Raw genomic sequence first — 25650 nt, 5'->3', positions numbered from 1 at the left:
CAGAGACCAAATATTGAAACAAACAAACAAAAAAATGTTTCTAGTGTTCTTATGTTTAGTAATTTGCAAGGGTTTTAAAATCTTTGTGCGAGGCCCCAGGGGTAGATTTGAATATATATATTTCTTATTACAAATCACACACACTTTAGTTGATAATAATATTGACACCAATATTGGCACATTAATTGCAACAAGTATATCATGTTAATAATAGGAGAAACTGGGACATGAGCATTTGGGTACTGTTTTATCTTTGCAATTGTTCTGTAAATCTGAAACTCTTCAAAACTGTTTATGAAGAAAATGTACTACTAGTAGATCTCTAAGTTATGCATACTGTTCACAGTGCTAAGCTTCCATTTATGGTTGTCTTTCCTTCTTTATTTATTTTTTACTTCTCTTTTCCCCAATCAACTTTAGAATATTTTGATAGACAAGAATGGAATTAAGTTTGTGTACAGGTTAAGTTTTTGCTGTGTTTATGCAGCTGTAGAATCTCAGATACTTGAAATGGCTATGGAGTTTGTAACTCAACTTACAGAAATTAAACTCTGTACCTACTTGACCATTTCACAGTTGTGTTTTGTTGTTTGAAGCCATTTCCATTACACCATTAACAACTTATTTTATAAATCAAGGTGACCAATTCTGGCAATAAAAGCAACAAGCTCAATAATGGTTTTAATCAAACTAAGTATTAGCTCACAATATTTTTATTTGTTGAAATATACATTTTTAATATTTTTTTTCCTTTAGAGAACTTTTCCCCCCGTTCACAGAGTGCGTATTCACCATATTCACTTTTTCATGTTTTTAGAGTTTCTGTCAAGGTTGTTATGATAATGTATATTTCTAACCTGGTAATTTCTAATCTACATATTACTCACTACAGCTTGTGTTGTTTCTTTTTCCCCAAATGGCTGGAGTCAAGCTGAGAAATACCACAAATTAACCTACACATATATTATACTTCTAAAATTCCAATCTTCTTTTGCAGAAATTAAAGTTTTGCTTGAATTAAATGTTTGATTTTAATTCCTTCATCAGCTAACCTTTAGTGCAGGTGTGCCTGTTAAGTTACTTCCGTCCTATTTGACTCTTTGCAACCCATAAACTGTAGCCTGTCAGGCTCCTCTCTCCATGGCATTTCCCAGGCAAGAATACTGGAGTGAAGTGCAAATCAAAACTACAATGAGGTACCATCTCACGCCAGTCAGAATGGTTGCAATCAAAAAGTTTACAAACCAGAAGTGCTAGAGAGGTTGCGGAGAAAAGGGAACCCTCTTACACTGTTTGTGGGAATGCAAATTAGTATAGCCATTATGGAGAACAGTGTGGAGATTCCTTAAAAAACTGGGAATAGAACTGCTATACGACCCAGCAATCCCATTGCTGGGCATACACACTGAGGAAACCAGAGTTGAAAGAGACACGTGTACCCTAATGTTCATCACAGCACTGTTTACAATAGCTAGGACATGGAAGCAACCTAGATGTCCATCAACAGACGAATGGATAAGAAAACTGTGGTACATACCCACAATGGAATATTACTCAGCTTTAAAAAAAAATGCATTTGAATCAGTTCTAATGAGGTAGATGAAACTGGAGCCTATTATACAAAATGAAGTAAGTCAGAAAGAAAAACACCAATACAGTATATTAACGCATATATATGGAATTTAGACAGATGGTAACGATGACTCTATATGTGAGACAGCAAAAGAAACTCTTGGGCTCTGTGGGAGAAGGCAACCTTGGGATGATTTGAGAGAATAGCATTGAAACATGTATATTACCATATGTGAACTGGATCACCCGTCCACGTTTGATGCATGAGACAGGGTGCTCAGGGCCAGTGTACTGGGATGACCCTGAAGGATGGGATGGAGAGGGAGGTGGGAGAGGGATTCAGGATGGGAGGCACGTGTACACCTGTGGCTGATTCTTGTTGATATATGGAGAAAGCCACTACAATATTGTAAAGTAATTAGCCTCCAATTAAAATAAATTAAATATATTTTTTAAAAAGAAAAAAAATACTGAAGTGGGTTGCCATTTCCTTCTCCAGGAAATCTTTCTGACCCAGAGATCAAACCCACATCTCCTGTATTGCAGGCGGAATCTTTACCTCTAAGCCACCTAACCTTTTGTAGGAATAAGCATATTAATATAGCACTTACAGAAAGATGGGTGAGAAAAGAAAGAAGACAAAAAGCACTAGATTATGTGCTCTGTTCAAACTTAAGGACTAATAAAAATGCCAAGTGCAATCAAGTATTTACTGACCTTGTGTAGCTTAAGAGGTTTCAAAGTACTGGGATTCTCTCCATTTGGCCAACGTAAAAGTGAAGCCAGGAATGAAGTTATTTTGTTCCACAAATATTATCAACATTCTCCAGAAGTTTCACTTGGATCCTCAAGGGTCGTGTACAGAAATCCAGAGGTGAAATTTACATTAAATGATAAATAAATAACCATATCTTAAGTTTGTCTTGAAAGATACAAAATAAATTTTCTAAAATAGTACAATATCACTTACCAGCTTTGAAAAGTGGGTGAAATGATGTTCATTTCAAAAAACTAAATGGAAGGGACTCTCTGAGTAAACAAAAATTAAGCTAACTCATTGAAATGTTCCATCTAAAGGTATATTTTACCCTAGATAGATTTTAAGACCAATTTATAATAAAATAAAGCCTTTGACTTTTAAATGAACACACATAATAAATATGTATTTTATTTTTCATAGCTTTATTAATACCTATAATAATGAATAAGAAAGCATGCAATACAGAATCTGATATCAAACAATCAATACACATTTGCCACTGGACTACATACTGCCTTCCTACACCATAAAATATCCAACCTTCTCACTTCCAAAGCATGGATATAGCTGCTTTGAGATACTCTTCACTTTCAGATGCTGTATGATGTCACAGAGGAGGAATCTTCTCAAAATACAAACATAAATACATATTTCATAAAATTCCAAGTATTTTAAGCAGGGATAGCATAAATTCCACACATTTTATTTGTAAAAGTATCACATACAATCACTAAACAATTGCCTTCATTTTTTTTGTGTTTTTTTTTTTCTTTTCAATTGTGCACACACATTTTTCTGCATGGCCTTCTCATTGCTACTTCTATTGATGTCAACTTGCACTGCTTTTAAAAATCATATTTACTGAAAAAAATATGGATGGTTAATGTAAGAAAGTGACTATGAATGAATATTTTAAAGCCTCTGCATAAAATTCCTCTGGAGTGGTAATTGGTGTGTTGTAAAAAATTTCCTCTTCAGAAAATTCAGCTTCTCTTGCTCCCATGTTTTCCAGGGAAATTGTGCCATTTGGAAATAGCCAAATTAGTGTCTAATGATTGTGAGAAAAGTTGATCTAAATGTAACTATTAATTGATTTGGAACCAAATGTGAAAATATGAAACCAAATAGGAAAGAACAAGAGATGATAACCATAGTGGCAAATATATATCAGAAGAGAATAAAAAGTTTAAATAAAAAGATATTCATATTCACAAATGTGGATTAGGAGATATATGCACATTCAGACTTAATATAAACAACAAAAAAAAATGTTGAAATATGTATGTGGGTAAAACTTAATTTTCCCATGACTGAAAAGGATCTTTGTTTTTGCTTGTGACATGACTGCATTTTTAGGATTGCAGAATTTGTGATATTTTGAGTTTATTTTTCTCCACTTTAACGAAAGTGTGTGACAAATATTTAAGAAGGCAGAGGCTCTTCATAAACTGTCACCAATACACAATAGCACTAATCATTTAACTATGACCTTTTTCTAACCAAATTTACATTACCAAAAACAAAATGTTAAATAATTAAATAAGACTACACAAAATGTACTCTCTAAACTTATCACATCATTTGTACCATATGTAAGTTTGTTTCTAATACACTGACACAATATTAGCTAAAACTTGAAGATAAGTTCAAGGGAAAAAATGTGTATGCACTTAGCATATAAGATACACGGTGTTTGAATACACACTTACAAATGTAGTATATTAACATTATAGCTAGTAAATTAATGATCACATTGATTGTACATGGCCAAAAAATAGAACAAGTTTGATTGAACATATTATTACCATCTTTATCATTCAACTGTAAGTTCTTATCAGTAAATCAAATCTTACTTTTTCAAGGAAAATATTTTTTATTTATAGTAAAATAAGCTTATTTGAAGTTCTGGAACTAAATTTGGTGCATTAAAAATATCTGTGAGTTTTGTCAATCTATAGCTCTGTCCATCCACTCAAAGAAAGAGTTTGCAATGTGATGAGAAATATCTCATTGGATCTGAAATCTTGGCAGTAACTGGTTGCCAAGGCCAGACCTAGTGGAAGCTTAGGAAGAGAATGCACAGGGGAGAAAAACTGGGCTCACACCCCTTGCCTCTTTGGCTACTTTGAGCCTGCTTCCATTTAAAGTCTCTCTGGTACAAACCCAGAAGAGGGTGCCCAGTCATTTAATATTCTGAACACAATCTAAGTCTGATGGTATAATCAGAGATAGAAAGGGCAAGAAAGCATATTTGTTCATTCCTATATATCTAGGAAAGGTATCAACACTTCACAAATTTTATATGAGGACTTAAGAGCCACCCACATAACAAAATAGATCACACTATCAGGAAAAAAAAATCTGACTTTGGTTTTATTCTGATTTTCATTAACATATAGTAACTATTCATACTATTGGCATTATTTAATAGTCTTTTAATTTCTCCTTTTTAATCTATTTATTTATTTGTATGTGTAGATCTTAACTAAGAATGTAGAGAGGAAACTATAGGAATAACTAAAATAGAAGAGGAAACACTCACATTAACTTTGCAAGTTTTAGAGAGAAAAACATTCTAAAATCTACTGGAAGCACTGATTTTGTCATTCTGGGTTTTTTCATCTTCCCCAGGTCTAAAATCTTCATCAACCATAGCAACGATAATACCAGCACATATATGTGGTCATATTTCAGTAAACTTTCAAACATCTTCAGTCCTTCAGGACTCACATGCTCCTAGAATACCAGAATGCTCCAAATCCCTTTGAATATTAACCAAAATGGAAGGGGAAGAAAAATCAGTAATATTAATTAATTTGAAATTTCAGTAATTAAACTCTAGTAGTTAAAAGTTAAAAAGTTTCACACACCAAATCAGACAAGATTTAAAGAGTTTCATAATGGGAATAATATAGTCTCAAAATGCTATGTAGCCTGCTGGGCACATTAAGAGAAGCTTTCTCAACATTCACTGGAAACCTTCACCAATAAAACTATACATTTACCACAGTTTATAATACAACATGTGCACACAGTTTAAATTATATATCTTTAACTTATACATTACAAAGTCTATATCTAATTTAATCAAGGAGAAATATTCACCCCCCCATCCCAACTAAAACATCAATTGTCTCTTGATTTAGTGTAAAACTGAAATAAGACATTTTCTCAGTTTTGCTATGGAGGAAAATTAAGTTGATGGTATTTCTGTAAATTGATGAAATGTGCACATAGAAGATCACGGCCAGTTAAGAGGACAAAAAATAGAAGAAAGAATAGACAACAAAAGGAAACTAATGTTCCCTAGGATTACTCATGTATTCTTTGCTTAGAATGACATATTTTGTTTCATATATGAGATTTTCTTGGGTGTGTGTGTTTGTGTGTGTGAGTGTGTGTGTTACTGGGGTATTTCTTCTCCACCCCAAGAAACAGTCATGAACCTCATTTCTCCCTCTGCACATCTCCTTAAATTTCTATACTGTAACACATTTGATGTACATTTATAATTATGTCTCTTGAAAAGTTCCTTCCTGACTTTCATCTTGTTATCTGTGTTTTGCTTCAGTAGGTTGAGCTAGAATGATAAAAATCCCTTAGTCTTAAAGGTTTAGTATGTGGTTTTATCTACAGTTATATTTATTTGGATTAAGTGTTCAGTACATCCACCTTCTTTGTGATTTTATAGTCTGTTATATACAGATTTCAGAAGATAAGGCCCAATCAATAATGAAATACAGGCTTAAGATGACAGATACAACATGATTTCTGATGCACTTTACACTAAACTACAAAGATAAACTTAACAAAAAAAGAAAGAGGCCCTTTTTAGCAGTTAATTGCCTAATTTGGGCACAGTTATTGCACTTTAGTGTCTCGAACTCTACTGAAGAGTAGAGAAATAGGTTACTGACAGAATCTATAGAGTTTTTCTAAGTTCTTCACTGAAAATTAATATAAAAAGTATATCAACAATATATCCTTAAAATAAAAGTAGAAAGCATAAAAACAGAGACCAACAATATGAGATATTTACACTTCCTACTGTTCATGTTTGCAAAAAAAACTAGTAACAAAAAAGTGGAGACAACAACAAGTATCAAACAAAAAGGCAAAATGTTACCATAGTTACACCTTCTAATGTTGTCTAAACAAAAGTTTAGATGGAATAAAGGTACTCTTGGAAGATCAGATATTTGCTAGTTTTCCATTGACTACGTATTGAGTCCAGAAAAAACAGAATGGAAAACAATCAGTAATACTGCACATGTTGATGAAAAGAAAATATACAGTGCATCAGAAGTAATATATACTATCTTAATATCTGTCATGATAAGACTTTCTGTACAAAGGGATGTCTTTTTTTTTTTCAATTTTTCTTTTTAAGTACACATTCTAAATTAATCAAACTGTAAATTCATTTTTAACTTTTTTTTTTTAATTTTTAACTTTTGACTAGGGTCTAGCTCTAGGCTTGATTCTGGTATAGATTTCTATTTACATAGCTATTTACAAATCTAACAATTTGAAGTACTCACTGAAATTGGATTTCAAACTTTGATTATAAACATCTTGTTGGAAAATGTGAAGTAGCTATTTTAGCTTTATTATGGATGTTCTTCCATAATTGGAGAATCATCCATAGAGGGTCTAGCCTGTTGGCCTGTAGTGAAGGTTGTCAAGGGAATGACTTTAATCGAATCATCACTAGGATGAAGTCTTTCAGACATGGCATAAAACTGAGATCTTGTACTACCTTGTGCTCCTTGGTCAAGAGAAAGTAGTCCTTCAGGGCCAGCACCTTGCCCCCAACCCTGCTGCAGACCCATTGGTGGTTGTGCAGGGCTGCGATGAAGGGCAGCAGGCTGTGGCAGAGGAGGACTGCAGTGGATTGTAGCAGCCTGTGCCAGGGGAGGGCTGTAGTAAAGGGCTGAGGCCTGTGCTGGTGGAGGGCTGTGGCGAAGAGCCTGTGCTAGAGGTGGGCTGTGGTGGAGAGCAGAGGTCTGTGCTGGTGGAGGGCTGTGGCATAGTGCTATAGCCTGGGTCATTGGAGGGCTGTGGCAGAGAGCAACTGCCTGTGTCACCAGAGGGTTGCGTCGGCGAAGAGTTGTCTGCGTCAGGGGAGGGCTGTGGCATACAGTGGAGGCCTGTGCCTGTGAAGGGCTGGAATGAGTCAGAGAAGCTGGCATCCAGCAGGTATCAGAGTGGCCCAAGATGAGACATTCTTGAGTGCAGTTGTCAGAGGCCTCTTCCAGAGTAGGTTGAATAGCTATTTCTGCAGCTGTTAAGGTGGGAAACAAACGATAAAGTTTATGTTTCAAAAGCATGCATTTATTAGCTACTTAAATCATACTGTTACATGAATGCTTAATTATATATAAATACATCAGAGGCTTCTAATATTTTCATAGTTGGCACTCGATTTGTCACAAAGTAATTCCTACAATAATATAAATAATCAGGAGTGGGTGGACGGCATTTCATTTTTATAATTAGGATACTTTGGCTTAGTCTCCCAAAAGTAGATATTTTGAATTGTGTTTATGACTGTGAATGGAAGCTGTGGTCATTGATCTATACACCCAAATCTGTTGAAATATGGTCCTGACTAACAGAAAAGGTTGACATGAGTGAAATGAATGGAAAAACCAGTACAGAAACATGTAATGAACTAACCAATTATAGCTAACGATTTGGTTAAGAACATAATTAATTAATCTGAGAATAGATCTAAGAATAAATTATGTTAATTTGGAAACAATTTATTGAACTCTAAGATATGCCTTTCAGTTTCAGGAATGAAATATAGCTATAATTATCTTAAAGACAATTAATTTCTGTATTCCTTATTTTCTGAAATTCTGGCAAATCAGAGTTTAGCAACATAAAGGATTACAGATTCAAAATACTTAGCTCTAAACTATAAAACTTTTAAAAACTCCTTTATAAGGTTTCTGTAAAATTTTAAAAGGCCAATAGGTATCAAATATCAATAAGTATACTACACAAAGACTAGCAAAGGAAAGACAGAGTAGCTATATCAATATAAAAATTGACTTTAGAGCAGAGTGCTATTAGCGATAATGAAGAATATTATATCATAATTTTTTAAAAGGTCATTTCTCTTAGAAGACATAACAATCTTAAAAGTCAAAAATAGAAATTCATATTCCTGTAAATCCTCAACAGGATATAGAGCCCAGGTACTGTCATTATCCTATCATACTTAAAACCAAGGAATAAAATACATGAGAAATGGTTGTCACAGATAAGACTAATTTTCGCCATTAGATAACCATTTACTTTTCTTCACTTAGAAGACACTTAAAAAAATGTCCCTATAATATTAAAATTTAAAATATTCTATATTTTTGCACAGTTCTATTTTAGAAATATTTGAGAAGGTAAATTTTTATGTATTTGGAGTGATATTAAATCATAAAAGCATGCAAGGAAATATACAAACATACACATAATTATATTTTATTTCCTTGCCATCAGAAAAGCAACTGATCTGGCAGCCTTAAATTTTACAACAAAAGAATACATCATAGTTTCAGCATTGAGTTATTTGCCTCTTTATGATGAGGAAATAGATACCAAGTCATTTTCACTGAAATCTGTGATTTATAGAAATTTCTTTTTTAAGAGTTTTATTGAGATATAATTCACATGCCATAAAATCCACTCATTTAAAGTGAATAATTCAATAATGTTTAGTCATAGAGTTGTGCCACTGTCTTCACAATCAACTTTGAGACATCCTTCTCACTACAAAAAGAAACCTGGTATTCATTAGCATTCACTGACCACTTCTCCACATACTCCACAGCCCTAAACAACCATATCAAACTCCACAGACTTAAGCAACCATTAATCTACCTTTTTCTTCTATAGATTTTCCTATTCTAGACATGTAATGTTAATGGAATCCTTTCACTGAAGTATTTTGAGACTGGCTTGATTAATTTAGCATAATGTTTTTAAGGTTACTCCATGTTGTAGCATGTGTCAGTACTTCAATTATTTTTTTATTGCTCAAGATTATACTTTGCATGATTACATCACATTTTATTTATCCATTCATCAATTGGTGGACATTTGAGTTGTTTTGACTTTTCGACTGTGATGAGTAATGTTGTTATGAATATTGTTTAAAAGTTTTTGTGTAGATACAGTTATTCATTTCTTTTGGGAATATATCTATGTATGGAGTTGCCTATGTATGGAGTTACCTATGTATGGAGTTTAATGCAAAGAACTGCCAAACTCTTTTCCACATTGACTGCACAATTTTACATTACCACCAGAAATATATTAAGGTTCCAATTCCTCCACTCAGTTTCTGCAAAAATTCAGTTTGGATTTTGCAGATTTTGATAGGATTATATTGAATCTGAAAATCAGTTAGTGATTTTAACAGTATTAAGACTTAAGACTTTAACAGTGTTAAGTCTCCCTATCATTGAACATGGACTGTCTTTCCACTTATTTATACTTTTAATTTCTTTCAGTATGTATGTATGTGTTAGTCACCCAAAACACTAAATAAAAAGTGAAAATCTAAATTGAATGTTTCAAATACTTTTTACTATCCATTTGACCATATTAAACCAAACTCCTAACTGTCAATCCATTTTGCCCTGGGCTGTGCTAAGTCACTTCAGTTGTATCTGACTCTTTGTGACCCTATGGACTGTATCCCACAAGGCTCCTCTGTCCATGGGATTTCCCAGGCAAGAATACTGGAGAGGGTAGACATTTCTTCCTCCAGGGGATCTTCATGACCCAGGGATTGAACCTGAGTCTCCCACACTGCAGGCAGATTCTTTAATTTATTTCAGTAGTTATTTCAAGTTTTTCAGAGTAAAAACTTCACATTCCCTTTGTTGAATTTGCTCCTAAGTATTTTATTTCACTGTAAATGGTAGTGTTTTCTTAATTTCTTTTATTGGAATGTTTATTGCTAAAATATAGAAGAACAATTGGTTTTTATATATTGCTCTTCAAGCCTGTAAACTTCTCAGCTTGATTATTAGTTTTATTAGGTTTTTAGTGGATTTCATAAGATTTTCTGTATACAAAATCTTCTCAATGTTACGTGGCAGCCTGGATGGGTGGAGAGATCAGGGGAGAATGGATACATGTATATGTATGGCTGAGTCATTCTGCTGTGCACCTGAAACTATCACAACATTGCTAATCAGCTACACTCCAATATAAAATTATTTTTTTTAAAGAATAAAAGAGCAAGGAGCAAAGTATAAATGTTCTTTTGAAAATGAATCAAGAATGCAAATGGTTGCCTCTGTCTGTTTGCTCTGGCATCAATCTGGGCAGTGCAAACCAGGGACCATGAGTGGAAAAAAATAAATAAATACTCCATCAAGATGAAGGTAGAAGAAATAGTAATAGTTCATAAAGGGGGAAACCAAAGACCATAGAGTTTGAATGCATTATCCAACATCACACAGCCAAGAAATTCCAGAGTCAAGATTCACCTCTGGTTCAGTTTAATTGTAAAGTCTCTCAATTCCTGCTAGTTTCAGAAATTGTTAATGTTTCATTTTCCCTCCTATATTTATTTTACACATTTAAGGTAGAGATTTGAATTGTGCAGTAGTTTGAGCGTTCTTTGACAGTGTCTTTCTTTGGGATTGGAATGAAAACTGACCTTTTCCAGTCCTGTGGCCACTGCTGAGTTTTCCAAATTTGCTGCCATATTGAGTGCAGCACTTTCACAGCATCATCTTTCAGGATTTTAAATAGCTCAACTGGAATTCCATCACCTTCAATAGCTTTGTTCCTAGTGATGCTTCTGAAGGCCCACTTGACTTCACATTCCAGGATGTCTAGCTCTAGGTGAGTGATGACACCACCGTGGTTATCTGTGTTGTGATGATCTTTTTTGTATAGTTCTTCTGTGTATTCTTGCTGCCTCTTCTTCATATCTTCTGCTTCTATTAGGTCCACGCCATTTCTGTCCTTTATTGTGCCAATGTTTGCATGAAATGTTCCCTTGGTGTCTCTAATTTTCTTGAAGAGATCTCTAGTCTTTCCCATTCCATCGTTTTCTTCTATTTCTTTGCACTGAGCACTGAGGAAGGCTTTTTTTTTATAAATCCCTCCTTAATAGTCTTTGGAACTCTGCATTCAATTGGGTATATCTTTCCTATTCTCCTTTGCCTTTCACTTCTCTTCTTTTCACAGCTATTTGTAAGGCCTCCTCAGACAACCATTTTGACTTTTTGAAGTTCTTTTTCTTGGAGATGGTCTTGATCCCTGCCGCCTCTGTCAAAAGGACAGATGTCAAAAATCTCTGTCCATAGTTCTTCAGGCACTCTCTCTATAAGACTTAATCCCTTGAATCTATTTCTCACTTCCACTGTATAATCATAGCGGATTTGATTTAGGTCATACCTGAATGGTCTAGTGGTTTTCTCTACTTTCTTCAATTTAAGTCTGAATTTGGCAGTAAAGAGTTCATGATCTAAACCACAGTCAACTCCTGGTCTTGTTGTTTCTTCTGTATAGAGCTTCTCCATCAGGCTTCAACAGTATGTGAACCCTGAATGTCCAGATGTTCAAGCTGGATTTAGAAAAGGCAGAGGAACCAGATATCAAGTTGCCAACATCCGTTGGATCATTGAAAAAGCAAGAGAGTTCCAGAGAAACATCTACTTCTGCTTTATTGGCTATGCCAACGCCTTTGACAGTGTGGATCACAAAAAACTGAAAAATTCTTAAAGAGATGGGAATAACAGACCACTTGACCTGTCTCTTAAGAAATCAGTATGCAGGTCAGGAAGCAAGAGTTAGAACTAGACATGGAAAAATAGACTGGTTGCAAATCAGGAAAGGAGTACGTCAAGGCTGTATATTGTCTCCCTGCTTATTTAACTTACATGCAGAGTACATCACGTGAAATACCCAAGTGGATGAAACACAAGCTGGAATCAAGATGGCCCGGAGAAATATCAATAACCTCTGACATGCAGATGATACCATCCTTATGGCAGAAAGCGAAGAACTAGAGAGCCTCTTGATTAAAGTGAAAAAGGAGAGTCAAAAAGTTGGCTTAAAACTCAACATTCACAAAACTAATATCATGGCATCTGGTCCCATCACTTCATGGCAAATAGATGGGGGAAACAGTGGAAACAGTGACAGCCTTTATTTTGGGGGCTCCAAAATCACTGTAGATGGTGACTGCAGCCATGAAATTAAAAGATGCTTGCTCCTTGGAAGAAAAGCTATGACCAACCTAGACAGCATATTAAAAAGCAGAGACATTAGTTTGCCAACAATGGTCCATCTAGTCAAGGCTATGGTTTTTCCAGTAGTCATGTATGGATGTGAGAGTTGGACTATAAAGAAAGCTGAGCTCCGAATAATTGATGCTTTTGAACGGTGGTGTTGGAGAAGACTCTTGAGAGTCCCTTGGACTGCAAGGAGATCCAACCAGTCCATCCTAAAGGAGATCAGCCCTGGGTGTTCATTGGAAGGACTGATGCTGAAGATGAAACTCCAATACTTTGGCCACCTAATGCGAAGAACTGATTCACTGGAAAAGACCCCGATGCTTGAAAAGATTGAAGACAGGAGGAGATGGTTAGATGGCATCACCAACTCACTGAACATGAGTTTGACTAAACTCCTTGCATTGGCAATGGACAGAGAGGCCTGGAGTGCTGCAGTCCAGGGGGTTGCAAAGATTCGGACATGACTGAGTGACTGAACTGAACTATAAAATATAGATAATTAAGTACATCTCTAGATATTTTCTCAGAAATTAACCTTGACAATAATCCAAAATATTTTTTTTTTAATTTTTTCACTTAACTCTGAATAATTCATAGTGGATAAACCATGCAAGTACTAATTGAATAGAGAATATCAATTCAGTAGCAGAGTTTTAATAATAAATAAACTGAAATGTATTGATATTATTTGTCCCTTATAAACTCTCTTTTCTTTAAGTAATGGGTATAGTAATAGTTAGTAAAATATACGACTTAAAAAAAATCCACAAGCTACAACAAAGTGAAAACATATATCCAGAGCTACTAAATGTATTCTTATATTCAATTAAATAAATGGGAGATTATTGACAACATATATGTATGTGAGTGCAATTTATAGAAAATCATGTTTTTAGCTAAATGTCTTAGACTCAGAATTCAGACTACCTTGATGAAAATACTAGTTTTAAATTTAAAAAGTTTTATAATAAACTTAATATTTGGATATATAAGAACAGAAAAATCCACCAGCCACTATTGAATCAATATTAAATAAAAGCTCAAAATTAAAAGTATAATTAATTTTCTAAGAGTTCCTATTTGAATGAGTACTACTAAAGTATTCTTTAAAGGGGGAATAAGATGGAAGAGGAGTAGATGGATGTGGAGTACACCTCTCTACACAAATATATCAATAATACATCTTTAAACACAAAAGTGCATGCAGAACACCAGCTGAGGGCTGACAGGAGTACCTGACCAGCAGAAAAGAATATATAGAACCACACAAAACTCGGTAGGATGAAGGAACTAGGGGGAAAAAACAGGAGTGTTAGTAGGACTGGGCCTGCCCTTGGTGGGTGGGGGAACTGAAGCAGGGGTCCAATCACCATATTAGGGCAATTGTCTGAATCAGGAGAAACATTTAAGGCTGAGAGTGAAACAACTTATCTGTGGCAGCCTAAATGGAATGAGACTCAGTCCTTGCTACAGCCATACATACCCCAGACAGGGATTCAGGTCCCCTGGAAGGCATAGTGGATGGGAGCTGGAGCTTAGAGGTTGTGGAACAATCCCAGGGTGAGGGTTGCTGTTGACTGCAGAGAGAAAGATTGAGGGGATGTGAGGGAGGAGATTGTGGTGGAAAATGCCTGTGGAGGAAAGCTGGGCAGTCATGGAAGCAAGGTGATACTGCTGAGTCATGCATAGGGGTTGGAGACCTTACCAGAGCCTTTCTCTCCCCACCCAAGAGCACCGGCAGCTGAACAATAGAGAACCTGTCCTATCAAATGCCTGACACACTGAACTACAGAGTATGACCACTCGAGGGTGCACCTTTAAGTGACTGATGTGCCGAAATACAGAGTAGGACCCCACCCAGGGTGCCCCTTTAAGTGCCTGACACGCTGAACAACAGAGAAGGAACCCAGGCAAGGAAGCCCTCTAAGTGCCTGAATGGGCAGAGCTATGGAGAAAGACTGGCCAAAGAGGCCTTATGATCACCAGCTACAAGAAGCTCAAAAAAAAAAAAAAAAAAAAAGACTCTGATAGGGCCATAACTTCTGCGGCAGAGGCAGTCCGTGTCCCTGAACACTTGGCGCCACCAGGGTCCCCGCAAGCCAAGCAGCTGCACCACCATCACACTCAGTTCTCACTGAGGCAGAGCGAAAGTCTTGCGTCTATTTACGCAGGGTTGCTTTGGTAGTGTATGACTCTTTGTGACCTTGTAGACTGTGGCCTGCCAGGATTCTCTATCAGGGAAGGAGGGTTCTCCAGGCAAGAATACTGGAGAGTATTGGCCAATACTTGTTGCCATACCCTTCTATAGCACTGTATTTCCTGCTGCCATAGCTGTCAACTCCCCTGAGTACGTGGTGCTGCCAGAATCCCTGCCACCCAAGCAGCTGAATCACCTTCACACCTGACCATCACAGAGGCAAACCCAAGCCCTCCAGAGCAGCCTCAGGAGCAAACCCCAGAAGACGACGCACATGTAGAGGGGGAAATAAAACCACAGTTGAAACCCCGTGGTAGTGTGGCTAAGGAAGAAGACAAAAAACCTTCCCAACAGCTGTAAAAGCTGCAGATTAAATCCACACAATCAATTAGGTAGACTCTGTGTCTATGGAATATATAAAAGTTCATTGAGAGCTCCCACAAAAGAAAACACACTAATTCTAATAGCTGTGGACATTGGAATCAAGAATACACAGCAGTAGGACCAGATTAGAATCTGAGCTGCCCCCACAGCAGGTCCAGAGATCAGCACAGTGTTGGAGGGCATCCTAAGGAGGTGAAGTGGACTGTGATTCCCAGCGAGGAAAAGGACTCTGAAAGCAGTGACTCAAGGAAGACATTTATTATTCTTGTTTTGACGTGTACTGTAAATTCCTTTGGAATTTTTTCTCCCCCCACCACCCCGCCTTTTTCCCCCCGCCATTGTAGCTGTCGATTTTATTGGCACTATGAAAATTCATTAAGCTTTTGAGCTTTTGTTTTTTTCATTTCTCAGTCGCATTTTTTTGTTGTTGTTATAAACCCTGCCTCTACATTGGGAACTGCACTTCTGTGGAGTTTTCCTTTTTCCTTTTTTCTTCCTTTTTCTTATTCATTTCTCATTTTTATAATTTTAATTTTTAAAAATCTATTATATTTTCTACATTTATTCCTTTGTTTACCTTTCCTACTGCTCTTTTCCCCAGCAGTCAAACTTTAATGTATATAAATCTTCTTCATCTACCTCTGTTTAACTTTGCAAATCTATTTTTCTTTCTTTTCTTTCTTACCCTTCCTTTCAACATATTTGTTAGCTTTGTTTTCATTGCTTTATTTCCCACTTGGCACCTTGCTTTAGTTTTGTTTTCCAGTGTGTGCTTTAGTTAGTTTTGTTCTTAACTGGTAAATATAATTTTTGATTTCCTTTGTTTGCCAGGTCAGTCTACTGTACTTTCTTTTTGTTGGACTATTTTGACTTTGCTGATGGGTCTATATGTGTATGTGCATATTGCATTGTTTTAATTAGTATTTGACCGATTTTGTAACTGTCATTTGTCTGGGGTTCATCTTTGGTTTCTCATTTTGGGATATTTGTTTTAATATCACTTAAGGCCATAAGAAGCTGGTCATGGCATCTTCGTTCCTGACCAGAGATCAAGCCCTGATCTTTGCAGTGGGAGAAAGACCCTAGACTATCACAGAACTAACCCTAGGGAGTATCAGTTAGTGAGAACTCACACAAAGGAAACCACTTGAATAAAAAAACCAGCATCACCCTGTGCATCACCCTGGGCAGGATGCCACATCCAAACAACAAACAAAAGAAAAATACAAACCCAATCATCAGCAGAAAGGCTTACCACCTCACTCAGCCTTGCCCATAAGAGAAACAAACAAACGAACAAAGGAACAAAAAACTCAGCACATATCTCACCCTATACGAAGCTCACACAAACCACTGGACCAAACTTAGGAGGCAAGAAACCAAAAGGAAGAAAGAATTCGACCTTGATACCTGGGAAAAAGAGACTTCAAGCACAATAATTTAAAAAAATAATAATAATGAAAAGGCAGAGAAATACTGCACAAATGAAGGAACAAACTAGAAATGCAAAAGTCCAAATAAATGAAGCAGAAATAGGCAAAATACCAAAAAAGAATTCAGAAAAATGATAATAAAGATGATCAAAAACCTTGAAAACAGAATGGAGAAAAAGCAAGAATCAGTTAACAAAGACCTAGAAGAATTAAAGAATAAACATGCAGAGACAAACAGCACAATTACTGAAACTAAAAATACTCTAGAAGGAATCAATAGCAGAATATCTGAAGCAGAAGAATGAATCAGTGAGCTGGAAGATAAAATGGTGGGAATAACTTCTGAAGAGCAGAATAAAGTAAAAAGAATGTAAAGAACTGAGAATAGTCTCAGAGACCTCTGGAACAATGCCAAACACACCAACATTTGAATTATAGGGGGTCCCATAGAAGAAGAGAAAAAGAAAGGGTATTGGAGAAAATTTTTGAAGAGATTATAATTGAAAACTTCCCCAACATGGAAAAGGAAATAGTCCATCAAGTTCGAGAGGCACAAAGAGTCCCATACAGGATAAACCCCAGGAGAAACATGCAAACACACATAGTAATCAAACTAACAAAGACTAAACACAAAGAAAGAATATTAAAAGCAGTAAAGGAGAAGTGACAAGTACCATACAAAGAAAACTCGATAGAGCTAATCTTTCAGCAGAAACTCTGCAGGCCAGAAGGGAATGGTAGGATATGTTTAAAGTACTGAAAGGAAAAATCTACAACCAACATTACTGTACCTGGCAAGGATCTCATTCTCAAAACTGATGGAGAAATCAAAAGCTTTTCAGACAAGCAAAAGTTAAGAGAATTCAATACCACCAAACCAGCTTTACAACAAACGTTAAAGGACTTATATAGTCAAAATATACAAAAGAAGAAAAAAGATATACAAAATCAACCCCAAACAGTTAAGAAAATGGCAAGAGGAACTACATATATTTGTAATTATTTTAAATGTAAATGGATTAAATGCTCAACCAAAAGACACAGACTAACTGAATGGATACAAAAACAAGACCTATATACATGCTGTCTACAAGAAACCCACTTCAGACCTAAGATATATACTGAAAGGGAGAGGAAGGAAAAATATATTCCATGCAAATGGAAAGCAAAGACAGCTTGAGTAGCAACCCTCATATCAGACAAAATAGACGCTAAAATAAAGAATATTACAAGAGATAAAGAAGGACAGTACATAATGATCAAGGGATCAATCCAGAGGAAACCATAACAATTATAAATATCTATGCACCAAACACAGGAGCACCTCAATACATAAGGCAAACACTAACAGACGTAAAAGGAGAAACTGACAGTAACACAATAATAGTCGGAGATTTTAACAGCCCACTCACACCAATGGACAGATCATCAAAACAGAAAATTAATAAGGAACACAAGTCTTAAATGATACATTAGATGAGTTGGATCTCATTGATATCTTCAGGACACTCCATCCAAATACAGAAGAATACACCTTCTCAAGTACACATGGAACATTCTCCAGGATAGACCATATCTTGGGTCACAAATTCAAACCTCAGTAAATGTAAGAAAATTAAAATCATATCAAGCATCTTCTCTGACCACAACTCTATGAGACTAAATATCAATTACAAGAAAAAAAATGTAAGAAACACAAACATATGGAGATTAAACAACACATTTCTAAATAACCAACAGGTTACTGAAGAAATCAAAAGAGATATCAAAAAATTTCTAGAAAAAAATGACAATGAAAACAAGACAACTCAAAACCTATGGGTTTTGATTTCCTATTTGATTTCCATTTTAGTTCACTGATTCCTTAAAATGTCAATGTTCACTCTTGCTACCTCTTAATTGACCACTTCTAATTTACCTTGATTCATGCACCTAATATTCCAGGTTCCTATGCAATATTGTTCTTTACAGTATCGGACTTTACTTCCATCACCAGTCACATCTACAACTGGGTGTTGTTTCCCCTTTGACTCAGCCTCTTCACTTCTTCTGGAGCTATTTCTTCATTTTTCTCCATAGAATACCATATTGGGCACCTACCGACCTGGGGAGTTAGTTGTTCAGTGTCATACATTTTTTGCCCTGTCATACTGTTCATTGGGTTCTCGAGGCAAGACTATTAAAGTGATTTGCCATTCCCTTCTCCAGTGGACCACATTTTGTCAGAACTCTTCACCATGTCCTGTCTGTCTTGCGTAGCTCTACACAGCATGACCCATAGTTTCACTGAGTTAGACAAGGCTGCGATCCATGTGATCAGTTTGATTTATTTTCTGTATTTGTGGTTGTCATTCTGTCTGAACTCTGATGAATAAGGATGAGGCTTGTGGAAGCTTCCTAATGGGAACAAAAGACTATGGGGGATTCTGGGCTTTGCTCTGATCGGCAGGGCCATGCTCAATAAATCTTCAATCCAATTTTCTATTGATGAGTGGTGTGTGTTCCCTCCCTGTACTTTGACCTGAGGCCAAACTATGGTAAGGGTAATGGCAGTAAAGGTGACCTTCAAAAGAATTTATGCCAGCATGCTGGAACTCCCAGGATGGTAGTATTCTGTGCCCCTGACCCCATGGCAGGCCTCTGTCGACCCATGGCTCTGCCAGAGACTCCTGGACACTCACAGGCAAGTCTGGCTCAGTTTTTTTGTGAGGCCACTGCTCCTTTATCCTGGGTCCTGGTGCACACAAGGTTTTGTTTGTGCTCTCCAAGTGTCTGTTTCCCCAGTCTTGTGGAAGTTCTGTAATCATCTAGTGGAGTAAATGGATTATCATTCATAAATCACATACATATATTTTGATCACATACATTTTATGAAATGTCATCTTTTCCTTGTATTTTCAACCATTTTGTAAGAAATATATGATTAATCTGTTGCATTGAAACAGTTTATTTATCTACATCATTAATTAAACTGCAGTTGGCTGTGAGGAAAAAGTGTTGTTTCAATGAAGACTGTATTTGTGATTATGTTTTTATAGCACATACAGTTGTCTTTGAAATCTTGTAATGAGTAATTCAAATACAGGTTGCCTTGGTACAAACATTAAAATTATAGTTCATTGGGTTAACTTTGATTCATTGCTTGTCCATCAAACATCCGTACAAACATTCTAATGTTCCTCATTAAAAAACTTCAGATAGCATATTGAATCTATAATATGCCTAATACAATGGGAGCACCAATCACTGTTCCTAGAAAATAAAAATTTGAAAGAATTTTTTTTTGTTTGTTTTAATGCCAGCATGCCACAACTCCCAGGACTGTAGTATTCAGTGCCCCAAATGTCACAATGTCACATGTCATCTTCATGTGACATTTACTTTACAGTTATAATGTCTGCATTAATAAAAGCAAGCAATTAGGTTTCTCTCTTGACCAATTAAAATGTACTTGCATTATTAGTGTAAGGTTATACAAAGAATTACTTGTTCAATAACTTATCTCTAATGTATATGCAAATCAATACAAGCACTTGTAGAAAAATAAGTACCACACATTTTGTGCTTCAAAAAAGAAAAGCAACTTATTTTTCCTCTTGATCAAAGACAATCAGTATTTTGATATTAGGAACATAATAAGTTTGGCTAATTAAACTACAAAATACTGGGGGCGGTCCCAAGATGGCAGAGGAATAGGACGTGGACACCACTTTCTCCCCCACAAATTCATTGAAAGAACATTTGAACGCTGATCAAATTCCACAAAAAAACCTCTGAATGCTGGCAGAGGACATGAGACATACAGAAAGGCAGTCCATTGTCTTCGAAAGGAGGTAGGACAAAATATAAAAGATAAAAAGAGAGGCAAAAGAGGTAGAGTCAGAGATCTGTCCCGGGAAGGGAGTCTTAGAAGAAGTTTCCAAACAGCAGGAAGCACTCTCACTGGTGGGTCTGTGGGGAATCTTGGAATCTCAGAGGGAAACATAACAGGGAGGAAAAATAAATAAATAAACAATTAAAACCCACAGATTACATGCCTAACAGCAACTCTCAACACTTGCAGCTGCCACCAGTAAGTGGGGTCTGAACAGGGAGGCAAGGCTGCATTGCTTAGGGTAAGGACTGGGTCCGAATGCCCTGAGGGTAATCTGAGGGAACTAATGTGAGATAGCAATCCAAACTGTGGGATAGCCAGAGAGAGAGAAAGAAAGAAAAGAGAGAGAGAGCAAGAGTGAGAGAGAACTATCCCATGAAAAGCCCTAACCTGAGGCACTGCCAGGCCCGCTCACAGAGCAAAGGACTGAGCAAATATCAGAGAAGAGCTAGCAGGCTGTGGACTGGCCCATCCCCCACTGGAGGCAAGCAGGTGGGGAAGGGTGTGGGGGGCAGCCAGAGCTGGAAACCGGCAATCGCTGCCCTAGAGAGGAGTCCTCTACCAATCTGCAAGCTGGCTCCTTTGCTAACCAAGAGTTCTTGGGATTCTGGACGGTTGCCATCTGCTGAGAGGGTTGCAGCCAGAGATCAGCTCCCCAGAAGAGACACATGGCACACCTGAGAAGGCACGTCCATTGTACACCTAGAAAACCAAACGTCTGGGATGGGGGAGGCGATAAGATGTACTGCCCACCTGGGGGTGACTGCGCTTGCCAAGCACCTGGTCACCTGAGCTGCTCGGGCCTGGGAAGGGCACAAAACTCAGGCCCAATGGAGTCTGCGCCTTTGTGGAGTACTCAAGAACCTGAACCTGAGTGGCAAAGACCTGGAAAGTGCACACAACCCAGGGCCTGCTTCAGACAGTTCCCGGCAGAGCAACTTTGATCCTGAGAAGTATAGACCATGAAAGCACACATGCCATGAGTGGAGGCAAACCCAGTGTGGCTGAAACTGTGAGCACTCCCCACACACAACAGTGATATTTGTTTGCAATGTTCCTCCCTCCCCACTGCACGACTGAACAAGTGAGCCTAAATGAGTGACCACCTTCACCCCCTTGTGTCAGGGAAGAAATTAAACACTGAAGAGACCAGCAAACAGGAGAAGCTAAAATAAACAGAGGGAACCGCTTTGGAAGTGACAGGCGCAACAGATTAAAACCCTGTAATTAGCACCAACTACACTGGAAGGGGCCTATAAATCTTGAGAAGTATAAGCTGGATTAAGGAAATATCTTAAACTGAACTGACCCCACACTGCCCTCAACAGCTCCAGAGAAATTCCTAGATATATTTTTATTCTTATCATTTTTAATTTTTTTTTATTTTTAAGTCCTCTATTACTCCTTTAATTTTCATTTTTATAATCTACTATTACCTTGTAAAAAAAAAAGACCCTATTTGTAAAGCAAACTTCATATATATATTTTAAAATGTTTGTGACTTTGTATTTTTTTTTTAAATATTGTATTTTTGAGAGTCTAAAAACTACTCTAGATTTTTAATCTTTCCTTTTTTGGTATCTGTTATCAATACTGTACCTTTAAGAAACCAATCTTCAGTACCCATTTTTACTTGGGAGTGTGATTACTGGCTTGATTGCCCTTTTGATTATTCTTTTTCTCCACCAAGTCGCCTCTATCTCTGCCCTCCCTCTTCTCTTCTCTACCCAACACTGTGAATCTCTTTGTGTATTCCTGTCTGTGGAGAACACTTAGGGAACTGATAACTGGCTGGATCTGTCTCTCTTCTTTTGATTCCCACTTATCTCCTCCTGGTCACCTCTGTCTCCTTCCTCCCTCTTCTCTTCTCTGTGTAATTCTGTGAACATCTCTGAGGGGTCCAGATTGTGGAGAGCACATAGGGAACTGATTACTTGCTAGCTTGCTCTTTCCCTGTTTGATTGACCCACTTCTCCTCCTGGTCACCTCTGTCTCCCTCCTCCCTCTTCTCTTCTCCATGTAACTCTGTGTACCTATCCATGTGTCCCTCACTGTGGAGAAACTTTTCATCATTAACTTAGATATTTTATCATTGGTGCTGTATAGATGGAGAAGTCTTGAGGCTACTGTAAGGATAAGACTGAAATCCAGAGTCAGGAGGCTTATGTTCAAAACCTGAAAACACCAGAGAACTCTTGACTCCAGGGAACATAATCAATAAGAGGTCATCCAAAAACCTCCATACCTACACTGAAACCAAGCACCACCCAAGAGCCAACAAGTTCCAGAGAAAGACATGCCATGCAAATTTTCTACAAATACAGGAACATAGCCCTGAACTTCAATACAGAGGGTGCCCAAAATCACACCAAACCCATTGACACCTCAAAACTCACTAATGGACACTTCATTGCACTCCAGAAAGAAGAAATCCAGCTCCACACACCAGAACACCAACACAAGCTTCCCTAACCAGGAAACCTTGACAAGCCACCCACCCAACCCCACCCACAGCGAGGAACCTCCACAATAAAGAGAAAATACAAACTGCCGGAATACCAAAAGGTCATCCCAAACACAGCAATCTAAACAAGATAAAAAGGCAGATAAATACTCAGCGGGGAAAGGAACAGGAAAAATACCCACCAAACCAAAGAGGAAGAGATAGGGAACCTACCTGAAAAAGAATACAGAACAATGATAGTGAAAATGATCCAAAATCTTGAAAACAAAATGGAGCTACATATAAATAGCCTGGAGACAAGGATCCAGAAGATGAAAGAAACGTTTAACAAGGACCTAGAAGAAATAAAAAAGACTCAATATATAATGAATAATGCAATAAATGAGATAAAAAACACTCTGGAGGGAACCAACAGTAGAATAACAGAGGCAGAAGATAGGATAAGTGAGGTAGAAGATAGAAGGGTAGAAATAAATGAAGTTGAGAGAATAAAAGAAAAAAAGAATTAAAAAAAATGAGGACAACCTCAGAGACCTCTGGGACAATGTTAAATGCCCCAATATTCGAACCATAGGAGTCCCAAAAGAAGAAGACAAAAAGAGAGGCCATGAGAAAATACTCAAGGAGATAATAGCTGAAAACATCCCCAAAATGGGGAAGGAAATAGCCACCCAAGTTCAAGAAACCCAGAGAGTCCCAAACAGAATAAACCCAAGACAAAATACCCCAAGATACATGTTAATAAAATTAACAAAGATCAAACACAAAGAATAAATATTAAAAGCAGAAGGGAGAAACAACAAATAACACACAAAGGGATTCCCATAAGGATAACAATAGAAACTATTCTGATCTTTAAATAGAAACTATTCAGGCCAGAAGGGAATGGCAGGACATACTTAAAGTAATGAAAGAGAATAACCTATAACCCAGATTACTGTACCCAGCAAGGATCTCATTCAGATATGAAACAGAATTCAAAAGCTTTACATACAAGCAAAAGTTGAGAGAATTCAGCACTACCAAACCAGCTCTTCAACAAATGCTAAAGGACCTTCCCTAGTCAGGAACCACAGAAAGTTTATATGAATGCAAACCCAAAACAACAAAGCAAATGGCAACGGGACCATTCTTATCAATAATTACCTTAAATGCAAATGGGTTGAATGTCCCAACCAAAAGACAAAGACTGGCTGAATGGATACAAAAACAAGACCCCTATATATGCTGTCTACAAGAGACCCACCTCAAAACAAGGGACACAGAGAGACTGAAAGTGAAGGGATGGAAAAAAATATTTCACCCAAACGGAGAACAGAAGAAAGTAGGAGTTGCAATACTCATATCAGATAAAATAGACTTTAAAATAAAGGCTGTGAAAAGAGACAAAGAAGGACACTACATAATGATCAAAGGATCAAAGAAGAATATATAACAATTATAAATATATATGCACCCAACAAAGGAGCACTGCAATATGTAAGGCAAATGCTAACAAGAATGAAAGGGGAAATTAACAATAACACAATAATAGTGGGAGACTCTAATAACCCACTCACACCTATGGATAAATCAACTAAACAGAAAATTAACAAGGAAACACAAACTTTAAATGACACAATGGTCCAGCTAGGCCTAATTGATATCTATAGGACATTTCACCCCAAAATAATCAATTTCACCTTTTTCTCAAGTGCAAACACGGAACCTTCTCCAGAATAGATCACATCTTAGGCCATAAATCTAGCCTTGGTAAATTAAAAAAAAAATAAAATAAAATGAAATCATTCCAGTCATCTTTTCTGACCACAATGCAGTAAGACTAGATCTCAATTACAGGGAAAAAAAAAAAAAAACCTATTAAAAATTCCAACATATAGAGGCTAAATAACACGCTTCTGAATAACCAACAAATCATAGAAGAAATCAAAAAAGAAGTCAAAATATGTGTAGAAGCAAATGAAAATGAAAATACAACAACCCAAAGCCTATGGGACACTGGAAAAGCAGTGCTAAGGGGAAGGTTCATAGCAAAACAGGCTTACCTCAAGAAATAAGAAAAAAGTCAAGTAAATAACCTACTCTACACCAAAAGGAACTAGAGAAGGAAGAAATGAAGAACCCCAGGGTTAGTAGAAGGAAAGAAATCTTAAAAATTAGGGCAGAAATAAATGCAAAAAAAAAAAAAAAAAAGAGAGATGGAGATAGGAGAGACCATAGCAAAAATCAATATAAGCTATAAAGCTGGGTACTCTTGAAAAAGTAAATAAAATGAAGCAAAAACCCTTTTAGCGACAGACTCAGTGCAAGAAATGAAGGAATGAAGAACATAAATCACAAAAACTAGAATTATTGAAAATATGAGAGATCACAAACAAAAAAACTCTAAATTACAAAAGCAATCACAAGAGACTCTACTTAAGCAGGCTATACCCCAAAGTTAATGGACAACTTGGTTAAGAAATGGAGGGACAAATTCCTAGAGAAAAGTATAACTTTTCCCAAGAACTGCGAACCAGGAAGGAAACAGAAAGATCTTTATACAGACCCATATCACGAAGCACGGAAATTCAGCGATAAACTGTTAATCAGAAATCTTCCAGCAAACAAAAGCCCAGGACCAGATGGCTTCACAGCTGAATTCTACCAAAAATTTAGAGAAGAGCTAACACCTATCTTACTCAAACTCTTCCAGAAAATT

The 25650-nt window shown here is 36.8% G+C and overlaps 1 protein-coding gene across 1 annotated transcript in view; it reads right to left on the bottom strand.

Moving 5' to 3' along the window:
- Window positions 1–3658: 3658 nt before the first annotated feature.
- The window catches only part of PCDH11X (protocadherin 11 X-linked), a 985621-nt gene continuing 963629 nt past the window's right edge, over window positions 3659–25650 (bottom strand). Inside the window, exon 8 of the mRNA XM_043458684.1 lies at window positions 3659–7616. Coding sequence (XP_043314619.1) covers window positions 6943–7616 — 674 coding nt within the window. The 3' untranslated portion in view covers window positions 3659–6942. The remainder of the gene's footprint in view (window positions 7617–25650) is intronic.

The sequence above is a fragment of the Cervus canadensis genome, chromosome X, assembly GCF_019320065.1.
Source record: "Cervus canadensis isolate Bull #8, Minnesota chromosome X, ASM1932006v1, whole genome shotgun sequence".
NCBI classification, from domain to species: domain Eukaryota; kingdom Metazoa; phylum Chordata; class Mammalia; order Artiodactyla; family Cervidae; genus Cervus; species Cervus canadensis.
This window is presented reverse-complemented; position numbering and strand designations above follow the sequence as displayed.